This window comes from Coregonus lavaretus (genome assembly GCF_964263955.1).
Source record: "Coregonus lavaretus genome assembly, chromosome: 8".
NCBI classification, from domain to species: Eukaryota; Metazoa; Chordata; class Actinopteri; order Salmoniformes; family Salmonidae; genus Coregonus; species Coregonus lavaretus.
The window spans coordinates 50,632,623-50,648,909 of record NC_139995.1 but is presented as its reverse complement, the minus strand read 5'-3'; the positions used below and the strand labels follow the sequence as shown (position 1 = coordinate 50,648,909).

The following is a 16,287-nucleotide window of genomic DNA, read 5'->3' as shown; positions in this document are numbered from 1 at the left end:
GACCAGACGGTGTGTGTCCTTCCCTCTAGACCAGACAGTGTGTGTCCTTCCCTCTAGACCAGACAGTGTGTGTCCTTCTCTCTAGACCAGACGGTGTGTGTTTCCCTCTAGACCAGACGGTGTGTGTCCTTCCCTCTAGACCAGATGGTGTGTGTCCTTCCCTCTAGACCAGACGGTGTGTGTCCTTCCCTCTAGACCAGACAGTGTGTGTCCTTCCCTCTAGACCAGACGGTGTGTGTCCTTCCCTCTAGACCAGACGGTGTGTGTCCTTCCCTCTAGACCAGACAGTGTGTGTCCTTCCCTCTAGACCAGACAGTGTGTGTCCTTCCCTCTAGACCAGACGGTGTGTGTCCTTCCCTCTAGACCAGACAGTGTGTGTCCTTCCCTCTAGACCAGATGGTGTGTGTCCTTCCCTCTAGACCAGACAGTGTGTGTCCTTCCCTCTAGACCAGACGGTGTGTGTCCTTCCCTCTAGACCAGACGGTGTGTGTCCTTCCCTCTAGACCAGACGGTGTGTTTCCCTCTAGACCAGACGGTGTGTGTCCTTCCCTCTAGACCAGATGGTGTGTGTGCTTCCCTCTAGACCAGACGGTGTGTGTCCTTCCCTCTAGACCAGATGGTGTGTGTGCTTCCCTCTAGACCAGAGGGTGTGTGTCCTTCCCTCTAGGCCAGACGGTGTGTGTCCTTCCCTCTAGACCAGACGGTGTGTGTCCTTCCCTCTAGACCAGATGGTGTGTGTCCTTCCCTCTAGACCAGACGGTGTGTGTGTTTGTGTGTGTGTTGGAGAGCAGATATAATGGTGGGATACGGAGGGGTCCTGGACTTCAAACCCAGGCCGGGACACTGTAAAGGTGGAAGCTCAGTGGCCCTGGATTAGCCAGTCCTTTCATGTCCCCTTTGGAACCTTCAGTGTGACCATTGAACCACAGTTCAATTGAGGCCAGAGTGCAGTCGATGGTTATCATGTACAGTAGCACTGTGAGACACACCCTAAAGGGAAGTGTAGCACCAGCCTTGTACTCTTTCAACACTAGCTGACTCGGATTGGCCCTATGTTTTTGTGACGTTGAAGCTTACTACTCAGTATGTACAGTGCCTTCAGAAAGTATTCACACCCCTTGACTTTTTCCACATTTTGTTGTGTTACAGTTTGAATTTAAAATGGATTACATTTAGATGTTGTGTCACTGACCTACACACAATAGCCCATAATGTGAAAGTGGAGTTATGTTTTCAAATGTCTTACTAATTAAAAGCTGAAATGTCTTGAGTCAATAATTATTCAACCCCTTTGTTATGGCAAGCCTAAATAAGTTCAGGAGTAAAAGTGTGCTTAACAAGTCACATAATAAGTCGCATGGACTCACTCTGTGTGCAGTAATAGTATTTAACATGATCTTTGAGTGACTACCTAATCTCTGTACCCCACACATACAATTATCTGTAAGGTCCCTCAGTCGAGCAGTGAATTTAAAACAAAGATTTAACCACAAAGACCAAGGAGGTTTTCCAATGCCTCGAAAAAAGAAGGGCAACTATTGGTAGATGGGTAAAAAAAAACAGCAGACATTGAATATCCCTTTGAACATTGTGCTGTTATTTACACTTTGGATGGTGTATCAATATACCCAGTCACTATGAAGATACAGGCGTCCTTCATAACTCAGTTGCTGGAGAGGAAGGAAAACACTCAGGGATTTCACCATGAAGCCAATGGTGACTTTAAAACAGTTACAGAGTTTAATTGGTGTGAAGGGAGAAAACTGAGGATGGATAAACAACATTGTAGTTACTCCACAATACTAACCTAAATTAGAGTGATAACAAGGAAGCCTGTACAGAATACAAAATATTCCAAAACATGCATCCTGTTTGCAACAAGGCAATAAAGTAAAAAACTGCAAAAAATGTGGCAAAGAAATGGGTTTATGTCCTGAATTCAAAGCGTTGTGTTTGGGGCAAATCATCGGCAAGGACTAGGAGGTTTTTGTGTGAGAAAAATAAACGGAATGTAGCTAAGCACAGGCAAAATCCTAGAGGAAAACCTGGTTCAGTCTGCTTTCCAACAGACACTGGGAGACAATTTCACCTTTCAGCAGGACAATAACCTGAAACACAAGGCCAAATATACACTGGAGTTGCTTACCAAGACAACATTGAATGTTCCTGAGTGCCCTAGTTACAGGTTTTACTTAAATCGGATTGAAATTCTATGGCAAGACTTGAAAATGGCTGTCTAGCAATGATCAACAACCAACTTGACAGAGCTTGAAGAATTTAAAATACAATCATGTACAAATATTGTACAATCCAGGTGTGCAAAGCTCTTAGAGACTTACCCAGAAATACTCACTGCTGTAATCGCTGCTAAAGGTGATTCTAACATGTATTGACTCAAATACAATTTCTAAAATGTCTAAAAACATGTTTTCACTTTGTCATTATGGGGTTTTGTGTGTAGATGGGTGAGATTTTGTATTACTTTTTATCCATTTTGAATTCAGGCTGCAACACAACAATATAATGTGGAAAAAGTCAAGGGGTGTGAATACTTTCTGAAGGCACTGTAACTGTTTCTTGTGAGATCAAGTCGTGTCTTGATGGTGGAAGTGCTTGATGGTTGAGTGTTCCCTCATCCCCTCAGAAGTGTTTATATTAGGGTCTTGATGATTCCCTCCTTCCCTTAAAAGTGTCTATCCTAGGGGAAGCCGGCTATAGGGGATGTGAAGTGTCTATCCTAGGGGAATCCTGTTCTAGGGGATGTGAAGTGTCTATCCTAGGGGAATCCTGTTCTAGGGGTGTCACGATCGTCTAGAACAGACGAGGACCAAGGCGCAGCGTTGCAGGCAAACATACTCTTTATTAAGAGACACGATCAAAACAACAAACGATACGTGACAGTTCACGGTCTACCATAAACAGACTAGAAACAAAACACATTGATCTACACACCCTGGCTCAACATAACAGTGTCCCCAGAGCCAGGGCGTGACAAGGGGATGTGGTGACGGTTGTGCTGACCAACAGACCTCCTGAAGGGACACATCATCAGATGCCCACCCACCCTTAATGGACAACACACTCACAGTCCATACATGTTTCAGGATCCCCTCTCCCCCCACCCTCCATTAATCTCCCCCTCCTTCCATCCCTCTCTCCCTCCATCCCTCTCTCCCTCCTCTCCACTGGCCAGTCACTCTCCATGAAGGCTCCAATCTCTCTCTTGGACTTAAAGAAATCACTTAGCCGCCCCCAAACTCTCGACCTGAGTCGTCGTCTTCTTCATTAATGACGGGAGCGGAGGGTATGGAAAGCGCTTGGCTGGGCTGGGTCTTTATGGCTTCACAGCTGGCTGGCACTTGTCCCACGGTGGCGGCATTATGCTGATTGGTTTCTGTATACGGCGTGTTGGCCGCGCTCCCCTTTGATGTGGTGTGATGTTTGTTTCTGGAGGAGAAGGATGAGGAAGAAGGATGAGGAAGAAGGATGAGGAAGAGGAGAAGGATGAGGAAGAAGGATGAGGAAGAGGCAAGAATGCTAATGAAGTCTAGCCCCTTATCGCCACTTAGGAGGTGCACTGAGAATGTTTCCAATCTTAAAGAAAGGAGGATGCCTGTTGTATTGTTCAGAGGAGCTCTCCAGTGTGGGATAAGATATCTTCATATCAGACCAGGTTCAGTATAACTTTGAGTTCATCTCAAAGTCAGGTGCTACTCTTGCTTTCTGAGTTATGCTAGCCACATTGCAAGGGTGATGCCCTTGAGGAGATAAATAAAGTTGTATTAAATAACAGTAGCAGTGCGTGGGTAAAATCACTGGGGAAGCCAAGCAAGAAAAAAAGATTTCAACCACACCTTTGTTTCATCACAAAACCGGAGAGCCGGTGAAGTCCACAAAGCATATTGCATGTAACAAACAGTTATGTGACCTACAGTATGGTCAAGCAAGTGAATGTTTCCGATATTTTCAGACTATTAAACAACTATTGATTTAGAACCATGGAGAGTTACCGCAAGTCGCAAAGACAACAGGAGCTGCCTCCACTAACCCAGCACCATTTCAACTTCAAAATGTCAACACAATCAAATCACCTATGCTTAGTGTAAACTAAAAGATACCAAAAACAATTTAGTCCAATCAACGTAAGCTAAATATGATGTGGCTGTCCATGGTTCTGATTTCTCTGCGTGTGCGTTCGTGCAAGTAGAAAAAGCATGTTGACTCACCCTACTAGAGAAACAGCAATGCCATTCTCCTCTCTTTCATGTTGATGAAACGGTCTATGACTCTGTTATACAGTACACATTTTCTGTTTTTGTTGTCCAGGCTACCTGGATAAAATGCTTCCTCGCTAGCCTAACTTCCTTTCATGGGCAACGATGAGCCAGCTAGTTAACATTAGCCTACTATACTGAACAAAAATATAAACGCAACATGTAAAGTGTTGGTCCCATGTTTCATGAGCTGAAATAAAAGATCCCAGACATTTTTCATATGCACAAAAAGCTTATTTCTCTCAAATGTTCAGCACAAATGTGTTTACATCCCTGTTAGTGAGCATTTCTCCTTTGCCAAGATAATCCATCCACCTGACAGGTGTGGCATATCAAGAAGCTGATTAAACAGCATGATCATTACACAGGTGCACCTTGTTCTGGGGACAATAAAAGGCCACTCTAAAATGTGCAGTTTTGTCACACAACACAATGCCAAAGATGTCTGAAGTTTTAAGGGAGCATGCAATTGCCATGCTGACTGCAGGAATGTCCACCAGAGCTGTTGCCAGATAATTGAATGTTCATTTCTCTACCATAAGCCGCCTCCAATGTTGTTTTAGAGAATTTGGCAGTACGTCCAACTGGCCTCACAACTGCTGACCACATGTATGGCATCGTGTTGGTGAGCGGTTTGCTGATGTCAACGTTGTGAACAGAGTACCCCATGGTGGCAGTGGGGTTATGGTATGGGCAGGCATAAGCTACGGACAATGAACACAATTGCATTTGATCAATGGCAATTTGAATGCACAGAGATAACATGACGAGGTCCTGAGGCCCATTGTCGTGCCATTCATCCGTCGACATCACCTGATGCTTCAGCATGATAATCGCAAAAGGATCTGTACACAATTCCTGGAAGCTGAAAATGTCTCAGTTCTTCCATGGCCTGCATACTCACCAAACATGTCACACATTGAGCATGTTTGGGATGCTCTGGATCGATGTGTACGACAGCGTGTTCCAGTTCCATCCAATATCCAGCAACTTCGCACAGCCATTGAAGAGGAGTGGGACAACATTCCACAGGCCACAATCAACAGCCTTATCAACTCTATGCGAAGGAGATGAGGCAAATGGTGGTCACACCAGATACTGACTGGTTTTCTGATCCACATTCTTTTTAAAGGTATCTGTGACCAACAGATACATATTTGTATTCCCAGCCATGTGAAATCCATAGATTAGGGCCTAATGAATTTATTTGAATTGACTGATTTTCTTATATGAACTGTAACTCAATAACAAATTTCTTTGAAATTGTTGCATGTTGCATTTATATTTTTGTTCAGTATACATCTAGCTGCATATTGAACTTCCATCCTCTCAGGCCAGGGCCACAATGTATGAATTTATGGTTGGATCAGAATTGTCGTTATAATCATTGGCCTGTACGAAGAATTAAGTAAAACCACAAGTTCAAATCCCTATCTCCATTCATGGCTAATTTAGGAAATGGCCAATTATAGCTAGCTAGTTAGCCACCGGAGGACAACGACACAAAGAGAAGCAACAATTCAAGTTTTTTCTGTCAATTACGTTTTGTTTTTGATGTGATGTGATTGGTGTGTAGCCAAATCCAAACTGGTTTGCCTTTACACTTTTTTTTTGGTGCGCCAGGACCGTTCACAGTTGAGCTCACTCAGTTTAGCTCAACACTGATTGGCTATTATTTTATACTTTTTATATCAAGGGAGGCCAAATGCTCGCTGGCTTCCCTTGCATTCAATGCTACGGGCGGCAACAATGTCATACTCTTTTTGACCAGACAGCATCAGATAGATGGGCTATACATACTGAGACAGAGGGGCGCTGTTTAGCTCACTCGGATGCTTTCTCATGAATACACGCCACTGTTAAATAAGGAACATGCACTATGTCACACTTTGACAGTAGCTTATGCTTGTTGTCTATGCTGTGTGTACAGCTGTAGGATCCTAATTTGAGCCAGTTTGCTAATGCAGGAAATGAATCCTGCAGCAAGATTTATGGCAATTTATTTTTTTATTATAATTAATAGGCATTTTTGTAAGGGTTGATACTTTTCTCGTAAGGGAAAATCACATCTGAAATTTCAAGGTGGAAATTACAAACTTCAGAAGCCTTTTTTAAACCTCATAAACTACAAGTTTTACATTTCCTGCATTGCAGGAAAGTTATCCTGCAACAGGGTGATCAAATTAAGATCCTACATCTGTACTAGTAGCATAAGTATGAATGTGTCTGACAGTCTAAAAGCTATGCAGACCATGAGTGGGTATTGAAGCATGGCCATGAAATTATGGCCTCTTTTGGCTCTCTACAGGACCTGAGCATAATATAATGAAGGAAATACTTGCAAGCTTATGGTGCAATGCAAAGCAATTCAATGCATCAAAGTTGTAATTATATCTGTCTCTATTCAAATAAATGAATAGATATCAGTTGAATTTGCAAAGACATTTAATGCAGGAATTTGAATTTAATTATTCTGGTACTTGGTATTCATTATTAATAATAAGGCTTTATTAATTTTAATTTTTCCTCTTGTTTCCTCCCTCCCTCCCACTCACTCTCGTTCTCTCTCCTTTTCTATCTTCACAGTTGTGGTTTTGTACGTTCAAGGCATTGGGACAAAGGAGTGGAGAGAGGTGAGTGAAATTACTTTTTTATTACAGATCTTATGTATATGGCCTTGGAAGGATAAGCCATTCTTTGCAATTATATATATTACAGTATCTGAGGGATTTCGTAGAATGGAAGACAAAGATACATCGTGTGGCTCTTCCTTTGCAAGTGGTCTACCTTTACTGCCTTAGTGGGTGGAGGGAATCGATCGCGAACTTCATCAATGATAAATGGTTCTGCCACATTTTTGGTTGAATGTACAATAATTACAGGAATGTAAGAATTGATGGTGAAGCAGGGATGTTGGAACAACGAGGAAGAGCATTCCTCTCTTCAAGGAACAGTTCCATTTTCGATTGAAATCGTTGCTAATACTAGGGCAGAATCAACGCCTAATTGTAAAACAATATATGGAAGTTGATCAAATTTTTGTTGTTGCCTGCAGCAGACAGATTACAGTGTACTCTTTTCAGTAGGAGCCATTTGCTTTCCAACCGGTCTGTGTTTTTCCCGAGATTGTATATTGTGAAAGGCCTGTTTTGTCTGCATACTGTTCACTAACAGATTTGCCACCCGTTCCTGACTGTAGGCCTGTTATTGGCCTAGACACAATCCACAGCTAGGCTATAAAAATAAAAAAAAGATATTGTTGATCCTCTGTGGCTATACTATAGGCCTTCTCATGGTGTTGTAGGCTATTTTGAATTATTCCGTTTCTTTCTGAACAGACAGTAGTAATTCTATAACTTTGGCAAATTTATTTCAATTTATCAGGGGTGCTGCAGCTATGATTCTATATGAAAATAGATCGCTGGAGAGATGAGAGTTGCAGACTCATGTCTATCAGAGCAGAGAGAGGGAGAGAGATCATAGAAAGTGAATCTCATTCTAGTTCTGTGAGAGATACAGACGCGCTTCTCACACAGCCACGGCCACGCGTTGGTCTCAAACATAGGTTACAATGTTGTGCAAACCATAAGCTCGGGCCAGCCCAACCCTAATCAAGTCTTAGAATATCAGGCCTGGCCTGAAAATCGACTTTTTCACGTTACTGTGATGAGGTGTGAATGACGGAGTCAGGCGCAGGAGGTAAAACACAGAAATCCAGAGTTTATTCAGTGTACATGAATAAAGCGCAGCAAGCATCAAAACGAAACTAGCACAAGGGAAAAATCCACCTTGGCTACATACAAGGAAAGCGTAGCTCAACCGAGCTACTCACTCTCACAATGAATAATCACTCACAAAGGACAAGGGGGCAGAGGGAACACTTATACACAGACTAATGAGGGAATGAGTACCAGGTGTGTGTGATTGACAAGACAAGACAAGACAAATGGAGTGATGATAAATGGAGCGGTAGTGGCTAGTAAGCCAGAGAATTAAGACGAGGCTATGAACTTTCACTTTAATTCACATTTTTACATTGCAAACAGTGAAAACAAGCAAGCATACAAGGCTCTCCCTCATTCCCCCTTCAGCAAATCAGATCATGACTCTATAATCCTGCTTCCTGTCTACATGCAGAAGCTCAAACATGAAGTACCCGTGACGCACTCCATAGAGAAATGGTCCTCCGAATCGAAGACTATGCTACAGGACTGCTTTGCTTGTGCTGACTGGAATATGTTCCGGGACTCCGCCGTTAGCATCGACGAGCTAACCACTGCTATCACTGGCATCATTAGAAAATGCATCACCGAAGTTGTCCCCACAGTGAAGGTTCGCTGCTTCCCCAATCAAATTAATTAATTCACTTCATCTCCCTCGCCACCAAAAACTAATTCACTTCTTCATCTCCCTTGCCTCCCGTCTGGTTCCATAGCCACAAAGTCAGAATCCACAGTCACGTTCTGCCTCGGCGAATGACGTCATTACTTTTTTGAAGAAACAGAGCACACTTTTATGAAAGAAGAGATAACTTCTTCTATGCAAATGTTGTTGATCAGTACAATAAAATAATTTTTTCTCATAGCAGTTGCCAATAAAATAAGTCCTAAATGGAAGTAATTGTTTGTCATCTGTAGCCCCATGAAATCGGCTAAATCTAGCTCAATAACTTAATGCATGCACACACTCCTATTGAATAATATGCATTCACCTATATTGTGAATAGACCTAGGCTACATCTTGATTTACCCAGTTTATCAGTAGAGATTTACCATTCAAATAAAGTATTACCATTATATTGTTTTGTAGTTAGATTGGTAAAAACTAAGTCAAATTGATTGTATAATTGATTAATTGATTCATTAATGCATAGCCGACATTGCTGTCTAAAACATGTTTACATTAAAATGTTCAAATGTTATGATATTGAGCTCAAAAGATGCCCAAGGTTTGAACAGAGCAGTAGCTGAGTTTATCTGTCTGGATCAAGTGCCATTCTGTGACTTTGGCTAATACACCAATTTTGTTGTGGTATTGTTTTGGTATCGAGTATCGTGATGGTATCGAGTATTGTGATACTAAACCTGGTATCGGTATCAAAGTCAAAATTCTGGTATCATGACAACACTAATCCTCACGTCTCAAGATGACCACCATCATTCCTGTTCCCAACAACTCTAAGGCTACCTGACACAATGACTACCGCCCTCTAGCACTCACATCTGTAATCATGAAGTGCTTTGAAAGGCTGGTTATGGCACACATCAACTCCATCATCCCAGACACCCTAGACCCACTCCAATTTGCATACCGCCCCAACTGATCCATAGACGATGCAATCCCTGGAACTGACCCTGTACTGTATATAGCTACTGACCCTGGAACTGACCCTGTATATAGCTACTGACCCTGGAACTGACCCTGTATATAGCTACTGACCCTGGAACTGACCCTGTATATAGCTACTGACCCTGGAACTGACCCTGTACTGTATATAGCTACTGACCCTGGAACTGACCCTGTATATAGCTTCTGACCCTGGAACTGACCCTGTGTATAGCTACTGACCCTGTACTGTATATAGCTACTGACCCTGGAACTGACCCTGTATATAGCTACTGACCCTGGAACTGACCCTGTATATAGCTACTGACCCTGGAACTGACCCCTATATATAGCTACTGACCCTGGAACTGACCCTGTATATATTTTTAATTTTTTTATTTAACCTTTATTTAACCAGGTAAGCCAGTTGAGAACAAGTTCTCATTTACAACTGCGACCTGGCCAAGATAAAGCAAAGCAGTGCGATAAAACAACAACACAGAGTTACATATGGGGTAAAACAAAACATAAAGTCAAAAATACAACAGAAAATATATATATATACAGTGTGTGCAAATGTAGCAAGTTATGGAGGTAAGGCAATAAATAGGCCATAGTGCAAAATAATTACAATTAGTATTAACACTGGAATGATAGATGTGCAAGAGATGATGTGCAAATAGAGATACTGGGGTGCAAATGAGCAAAATAAATAACAATATGGGGATGAGGTAGTTGAATGGGCTAATTACAGATGGGCTGTGTACAGGTGCAGTGAACAGTAAGGTGCTCTGACAACTGATGCTTAAAGTTAGTGAGGGAGATAAGAGTCTCCAGCTTCAGAGATTTTTGCAATTCGTTCCAGTCATTGGCAGCAGAGAACTGGAAGGAATGGCGGCCAAAGGATGTGTTGGCTTTGGGGATGACCAGTGAGATATACCTGCTGGAGCGCATACTACGGATGGGTGTTGCTATGGTGACCAATGAGCTAAGATAAGGCGGGGATTTGCCTAGCAGTGATTTATAGATGGCCTGGAGCCAGTGGGTTTGGCGACGAATATGTAGTGAGGACCAGCCAACAAGAGCGTACAGGTCACAGTGGTGGGTAGTATAAGGGGCTTTGGTGACAAAACGGATGGCACTGTGATAGAATACATCCAATTTGCTGAGTAGAGTGTTGGAGGCTATTTTGTAAATGACATCGCCGAAGTCAAGGATCGGTAGGATAGTCAGTTTTATGAGGGCATGTTTGGCAGCATGAGTGAAGGAAGCTTTGTTGCGAAATAGGAAGCCGATTCTAGATTTAACTTTTGATTGGAGATGCTTAATGTGAGTCTGGAAGGAGAGTTTACAGTCTAACCAGACACCTAGGTATTTGTAGTTGTCCACATACTCTAGGTCAGACCCGTCGAGAGTAGTGATTCTAGTCGGGTGGGCGGGTGCCAGCAGCATTCGATTGAAGAGCATGCATTTAGTTTTACTAGTGTTTAAGAGCAGTTGGAGGCTACTGAAGGAGTGTTGTATGGCATTGAAGCTTGTTTGGAGGTTTGTTAACACAGTGTCCAATGAAGGGCCAGATGTATACAAAATGGTGTCGTCTGCGTAGAGGTGGATCTGAGAGTCACCAGCAGCAAGAGCGACATCATTGATATACACGTAGAAAAGAGTCGGCCCAAGAATTGAACCCTGTGGCACCCCCATAGAGACTGCCATAGGTCCAGAGAACAGGCCCTCCGATTTGACACATTGAACTCTATCTGAGAAGTAGTTGGTGAACCAGGCGAGGCAGTCATTTGAGAAATCAAGGCTATTTAGTCTGCCAATAAGAATGCGTTGGTTGACAGAGTCGAAAGCCTTGGCCAGGTCGATGAAGACGGCTGCATAGTACTGTCTTTTATCGATCGCGGTTATAATATCGTTTAGGACCTTGAGCATGGCTGAGGTGCACCCATGACCAGTTCGGAAACCGGATTGCATAGCGGAGAAGATACGGTGGGATTCGAAATGGTCGGTGATCTGTTTGTTAACTTTGCTTTCAAAAGGCAGGGCAGGATGGATATAGGTCTGTAACAGTTTGGATCTAGAGTGTCACCCCCTTTGAAGAGGGGGATGACCGCGGCAGCTTTCCAATCTCTGGGGATCTCAGACGTTACGAAAGAGAGGTTGAACAGGCTAGTAATAGGGGTTGCGACAATTTCGGCGGCTAATTTGAGAAAGAAAGGGTCCAGATTGTCTAGCCCAGATGATTTGTAGGGGTCCAGATTTTGCAGCTCTTTCAGAACATCAGCTGTCTGAATTTGTGTGAAGGAGAAGCGGGGGGGGGGGGGGGGGGCATTGGCAAGTTGCAGTGGAGGGTGCAGAGCTGGAGGCCGGGGTAGTGGTAGCCAGGTGGAAAGCATGGCCAGCCGTAGCAAAATGCTTGTTGAAATTCTCAATTATTGTAGATTTATCGGTGGTGATAGTGTTTCCTAGCCTCAGTGCAGTGGGCAGCTGGGAGGAGGTGCTCTTATTCTCCATGGACTTTACAGTGTCCCAAAACTTTTTGGAGTTAGTGCTACAGGATGCAAATTTCTGTTTGAAAAAGCTAGCCTTTGCTTTCCTAACTGCTTGTGTATATTGGTTCCTAACTTCCCTGAAAAGTTGCATATCGTGGGGGCTATTCGATGCTAATGCAGTACGCCACAGGATGTTTTTGTGCTGGTCAAGGGCAGTCAAGTCTGAGGAGAACCAGGGGCTATATCTGTTCTCAGTTCTGTATTTTTTGAATGGGGCATGCTTATTTAAGATTGAGAGGAAATTACTTTTAAAGAACAACCAGGCATCCTCTACTGACGGAATGAGATCGATATCCATCCAGGATACCTGGGCCAGGTCAATTAGGAAGGCCTACTCGCTAAAGTGTTTTAGGGAGCGTTTGAAAGTGATGAGGGGTGGTCGTTTGACCGCGGACCCATTACGGACGCAGGCAATAAGGCAGTGATCGCTGAGATCCTGGTTGAAGACAGCGGAGGTGTATTTAGAGGGTAAGTTAGTCAGGATGATATCTCTGAGGTAGCCCATGTTTACGGATTTAGGGTTGTACCTGGTAGGTTCGTTGATAATTTGTGTGAGATTGAGGGCATCTAGTTTGGATTGTAGGATGGCCGGGGTGTTAAGCATATCCCAATTTAGGTCACCAAGCAGTACGAACTCTGAGGATAAATGGGGGGCAATCAATTCACATATGGTGTCCAGGGCACAGCGGGGGGCTGAGGGGGGTCTGTAGCAAGTGGCAACAGTGAGAGACTTATTTCTGGAAAGGTGGATTTTTAGAAGTAGAAGCTCAAACTGTTTGGGCACAGACCTGGATAGTATGATGGAGCTCTGCAGGCTATCTCTACAGTAGATTGCAACTCCACCCCCTTTGGCAGTTCTATCTAGACGGAAAATGTTGTAGTTGGGGATGGAAATTTCAGAATTTTGGTGGCCTTCCTAAGCCAGGATTCAGACACTGCTAGAACATCAGGGTTGGCGGAGTGTGCTAACGCAGTGAATAACTCAAACTTAGGAAGAATGCTTCTGATGTTAACGTGCAGAAAACCAAGGCTTTTACGGTTACAGAAGTCAACAAATGATAGCTCCTGGGGAGTAGGAGTGATACTGGGGGCTGCAGGGCCTGGGTTAGCCTCTACATCACCAGAGGAACAGAGGAGGACTAGAATAAGGATACGGCTAATGGCTTTAAGAACTGGTCTTCTAGTGCGTTAGGTACAGAGAATAAAGGGGGGCGATTTCCGGTCGTTGTAGAATAGATTCAGGGCATTATGTATAGACAAGGATATGGAAGGATATGAGTACAGTGGAGGTAAACCTAAGCGTTGGGTAACAATGAAAGAGATAGCATCACTGGAGGCACCGATTTAGTCGGTCTCCGCGTGTATGAGGGGTGGGACAAAGGAGCTATCTAAGGCAGGTTTAGCTGGGCTGGGGGATCTACAGTGAAATAGTACAATAAGAAATAACCGAAACAGCAATAAGCAAGGCATATTGACATGGGAGAGAGGCGTAAAGCAATCACAGGTGTAATTTGAGAGAGCTAAGACAACAGCTGGTAATGGCGACAAAGTTTGGGGTGAGGCTAAACATAAACAGGATGCGGTACCGTAAAAAGGAACAGTCCAGCAGGCATCAGCTGTATAGCTGAGTTATCATAAGGTCCGGTGAACAGCAATAGGATAGTTCGGAAGTAGTTCGGGGGCTGCTATAGCACTAGCGAGCAAGAGGCCATGGCTAGCGTGTGCTAGCGGGCCGGGGCTAGCAGATGGATCTTCGTGGTCGACGTCGTAAAGAGAAGCCTGTTGTAACCACATCAGACGATTTCGTCGGCAGACCAGTCGTGTTGGATCGGCGGGGCTCTGTGTCAACACTAGGAGGTCCCGTCCGGTTGACAGAGAGGTAGATAGCCGGGAGATGGGCCTGGCTCAAGGCTAGCTCAAGGCTGATTAGGCAACCACAACGTCCATTTGGTTGCAGATAGCTAGTAGCGATGAATCCGGTGTTAAAGGTCCAGTGATTCAGTGATTCCGGCAGAAAAAACGATATGTTCTGGATCAATAACGCGCTGTGCAGACAGTGCAGACTGGCCGAATAATAGTCCAGGCTAGAGCTGGCTGGTAGGTAGTGCAGGCCACGGACAATGGTGAAAAAACGCTAACAGTGGCTAATAGCAAGTAGCTAGTTAGCTGACTACTCCCGTCCGGTAGACAGAGAGGTAGATAGCCGGGATATGGGCCTGGCTCTAGGCTAGCTCAAGGCTAACTGGTGCTTGCATCGGGGGGCAGTGGTGATTTGCCAAACAGCAACATTCATTCGGTTGCGGCTAGCTAGTTGCGATCCGGTGATTAATGTCCAGTGATTCAATTATTCCGGCAGAAAAATCCAATGTTCTGGGTGAAAACCGCTAACGGTGGCTAATAGCAAGTAGCTAGTTAGCTGGCTAGCTAGTTTCAACTGGAGATTCTAGATAAAAGGTCAATAATAGAATCCGTTCCACATTGAGTGAGGCGGGTTGCAGGAAAGTATATTTTGTAGAAGGATGAAAAGTGTGATAGGGAAATATGTACGAAAAATACAAAAAATACAAAAAAAACAGGCTATTTACAGACACACAACAAAGAACATGACCGCACTGCTACGCTGACCCTGGAACTGATCCTGTATATAGCTACTGACCCTGGAACTGACCCTGCACTGTATATAGCTACTTACCCTGGAACTGTCCCTGTATATAGCTTACTTACTTTCTCTTCTTATTATCATTATTATTATTTCTCATGTGTTTTGGTTCTATTTTACTTAATTGTTTATTACTACTGATATTGATTACTGCATTGTTGGGAAAGGCATTTCACTGCACTTGTGCACGTGACATTAAAACTTGAAACTTGGTCTAATTTCTGTGTTGTGCTATCGAAGTTGCTCAGTGGCAGAGATGGAAACTCGAGTCTGAGACTCGGACTCGAGTCGCACTTAAGTCGCAAAGAAAATGACTTGCGACTTGACTTAGACTCATGATCAATTGACTTGAGACTTGACTTGGACTCTAGATGAGAGACTCGTGAACAATGCAAGTCAGTACTGGGATAAGTTTTTGTTGTGTATTCTGTCAGAGAACATGGAACAGGCGGCATTGTAACACAGAGATAGTAGTTTAATACAGAGGGCTGAAAAGCGTTCTAGAACGTCTGCGTCATTTGTCTGTCACTGTAGTACTACAGCTAAACAATTGTAATCAGCAACAATGTCATCAGGTGATGAGGCTTTCATTATTAAATGTGGTTACAAGAACCTGCATTATAATGCCAGTGGCAAAAAACGAAATGCTGTTTGCAAAACTTGTGGAATTAACATTAAAGATGCTGGCGCAACTACATCTAACTTCATCCGACATTTGAAAACTCACCGCGAAAGGTCAGTTAGGCTAGCTAGCTAACAACGTTACAATGTGGTTAGACTAATAATAGCCTGTTTAGCAGATGCCAGCTTGATATAGCTAGCTTTCTTGTGTGTCATCTTTTAGCTAACTGGAAATGTATTACTGTCGAATTTTTCTTGAAAGGTTAAGAGGTGGGTTGTCAGATAGCTAGGCCTACTTGTTAGCAGAGATTATTAAATTACATCTCAGCGATATGCATAACTGTAAGGGATCGGGGGTTGGCAGGATCTAGACAGAGTCTGACACTTCCCCGATCTACTGAGAGGGGGAGTCATCAGACTCGATCTGGTTCACCTGAGTTCTGAGCACACCTGTCAGTAATTAGTGTAGGATTTAAGGTGTGCTCAGAAGCTCAGTCGGCGCGAGGTATTGTTCCATTGTGACTTGCTAAGCGTTTTGTTCCGAGAGAGAGAGAGAGTTTGTTGTTTTGATTACCCGTGTATCCGACCTGTGCCTTGTTGTGTGACTCCCCGAATTGCTTAATCCTCTACTTGTCTACCCCAGTGATTACCGTTCTCTGATCCTGTGCCTGTGACCTCGACTACGACTAAGCCCGCTCCTTTGGTACCTCTGCCTGTCTATGCCTGGCCCGGTTTTGACCACAGCCCGCCCGACCACGATTAAGCTATTCCCTTGTCTGTACTCTAATAAAGCATCGCTATTCTGCGATTGGATCTTACCACTCTGTCCGAGTATTCATTACAGAATACCTCC

At 43.7% G+C, this 16,287-nt stretch overlaps 1 protein-coding gene across 1 annotated transcript in view; it reads left to right on the top strand.

Moving 5' to 3' along the window:
- Nucleotides 1-16,287, top strand: part of LOC311133508 (copine-9-like) — a gene marked incomplete at both ends in the record, with an annotated part of 180,465 nt that overhangs the window by 22,820 nt on the left and 141,358 nt on the right. The window contains one exon of the mRNA XM_084167014.1: nt 6,861-6,907. Within this exon, the coding sequence (XP_084023140.1) occupies nt 6,861-6,907 (47 nt within the window). The remainder of the gene's footprint in view (nt 1-6,860; nt 6,908-16,287) is intronic.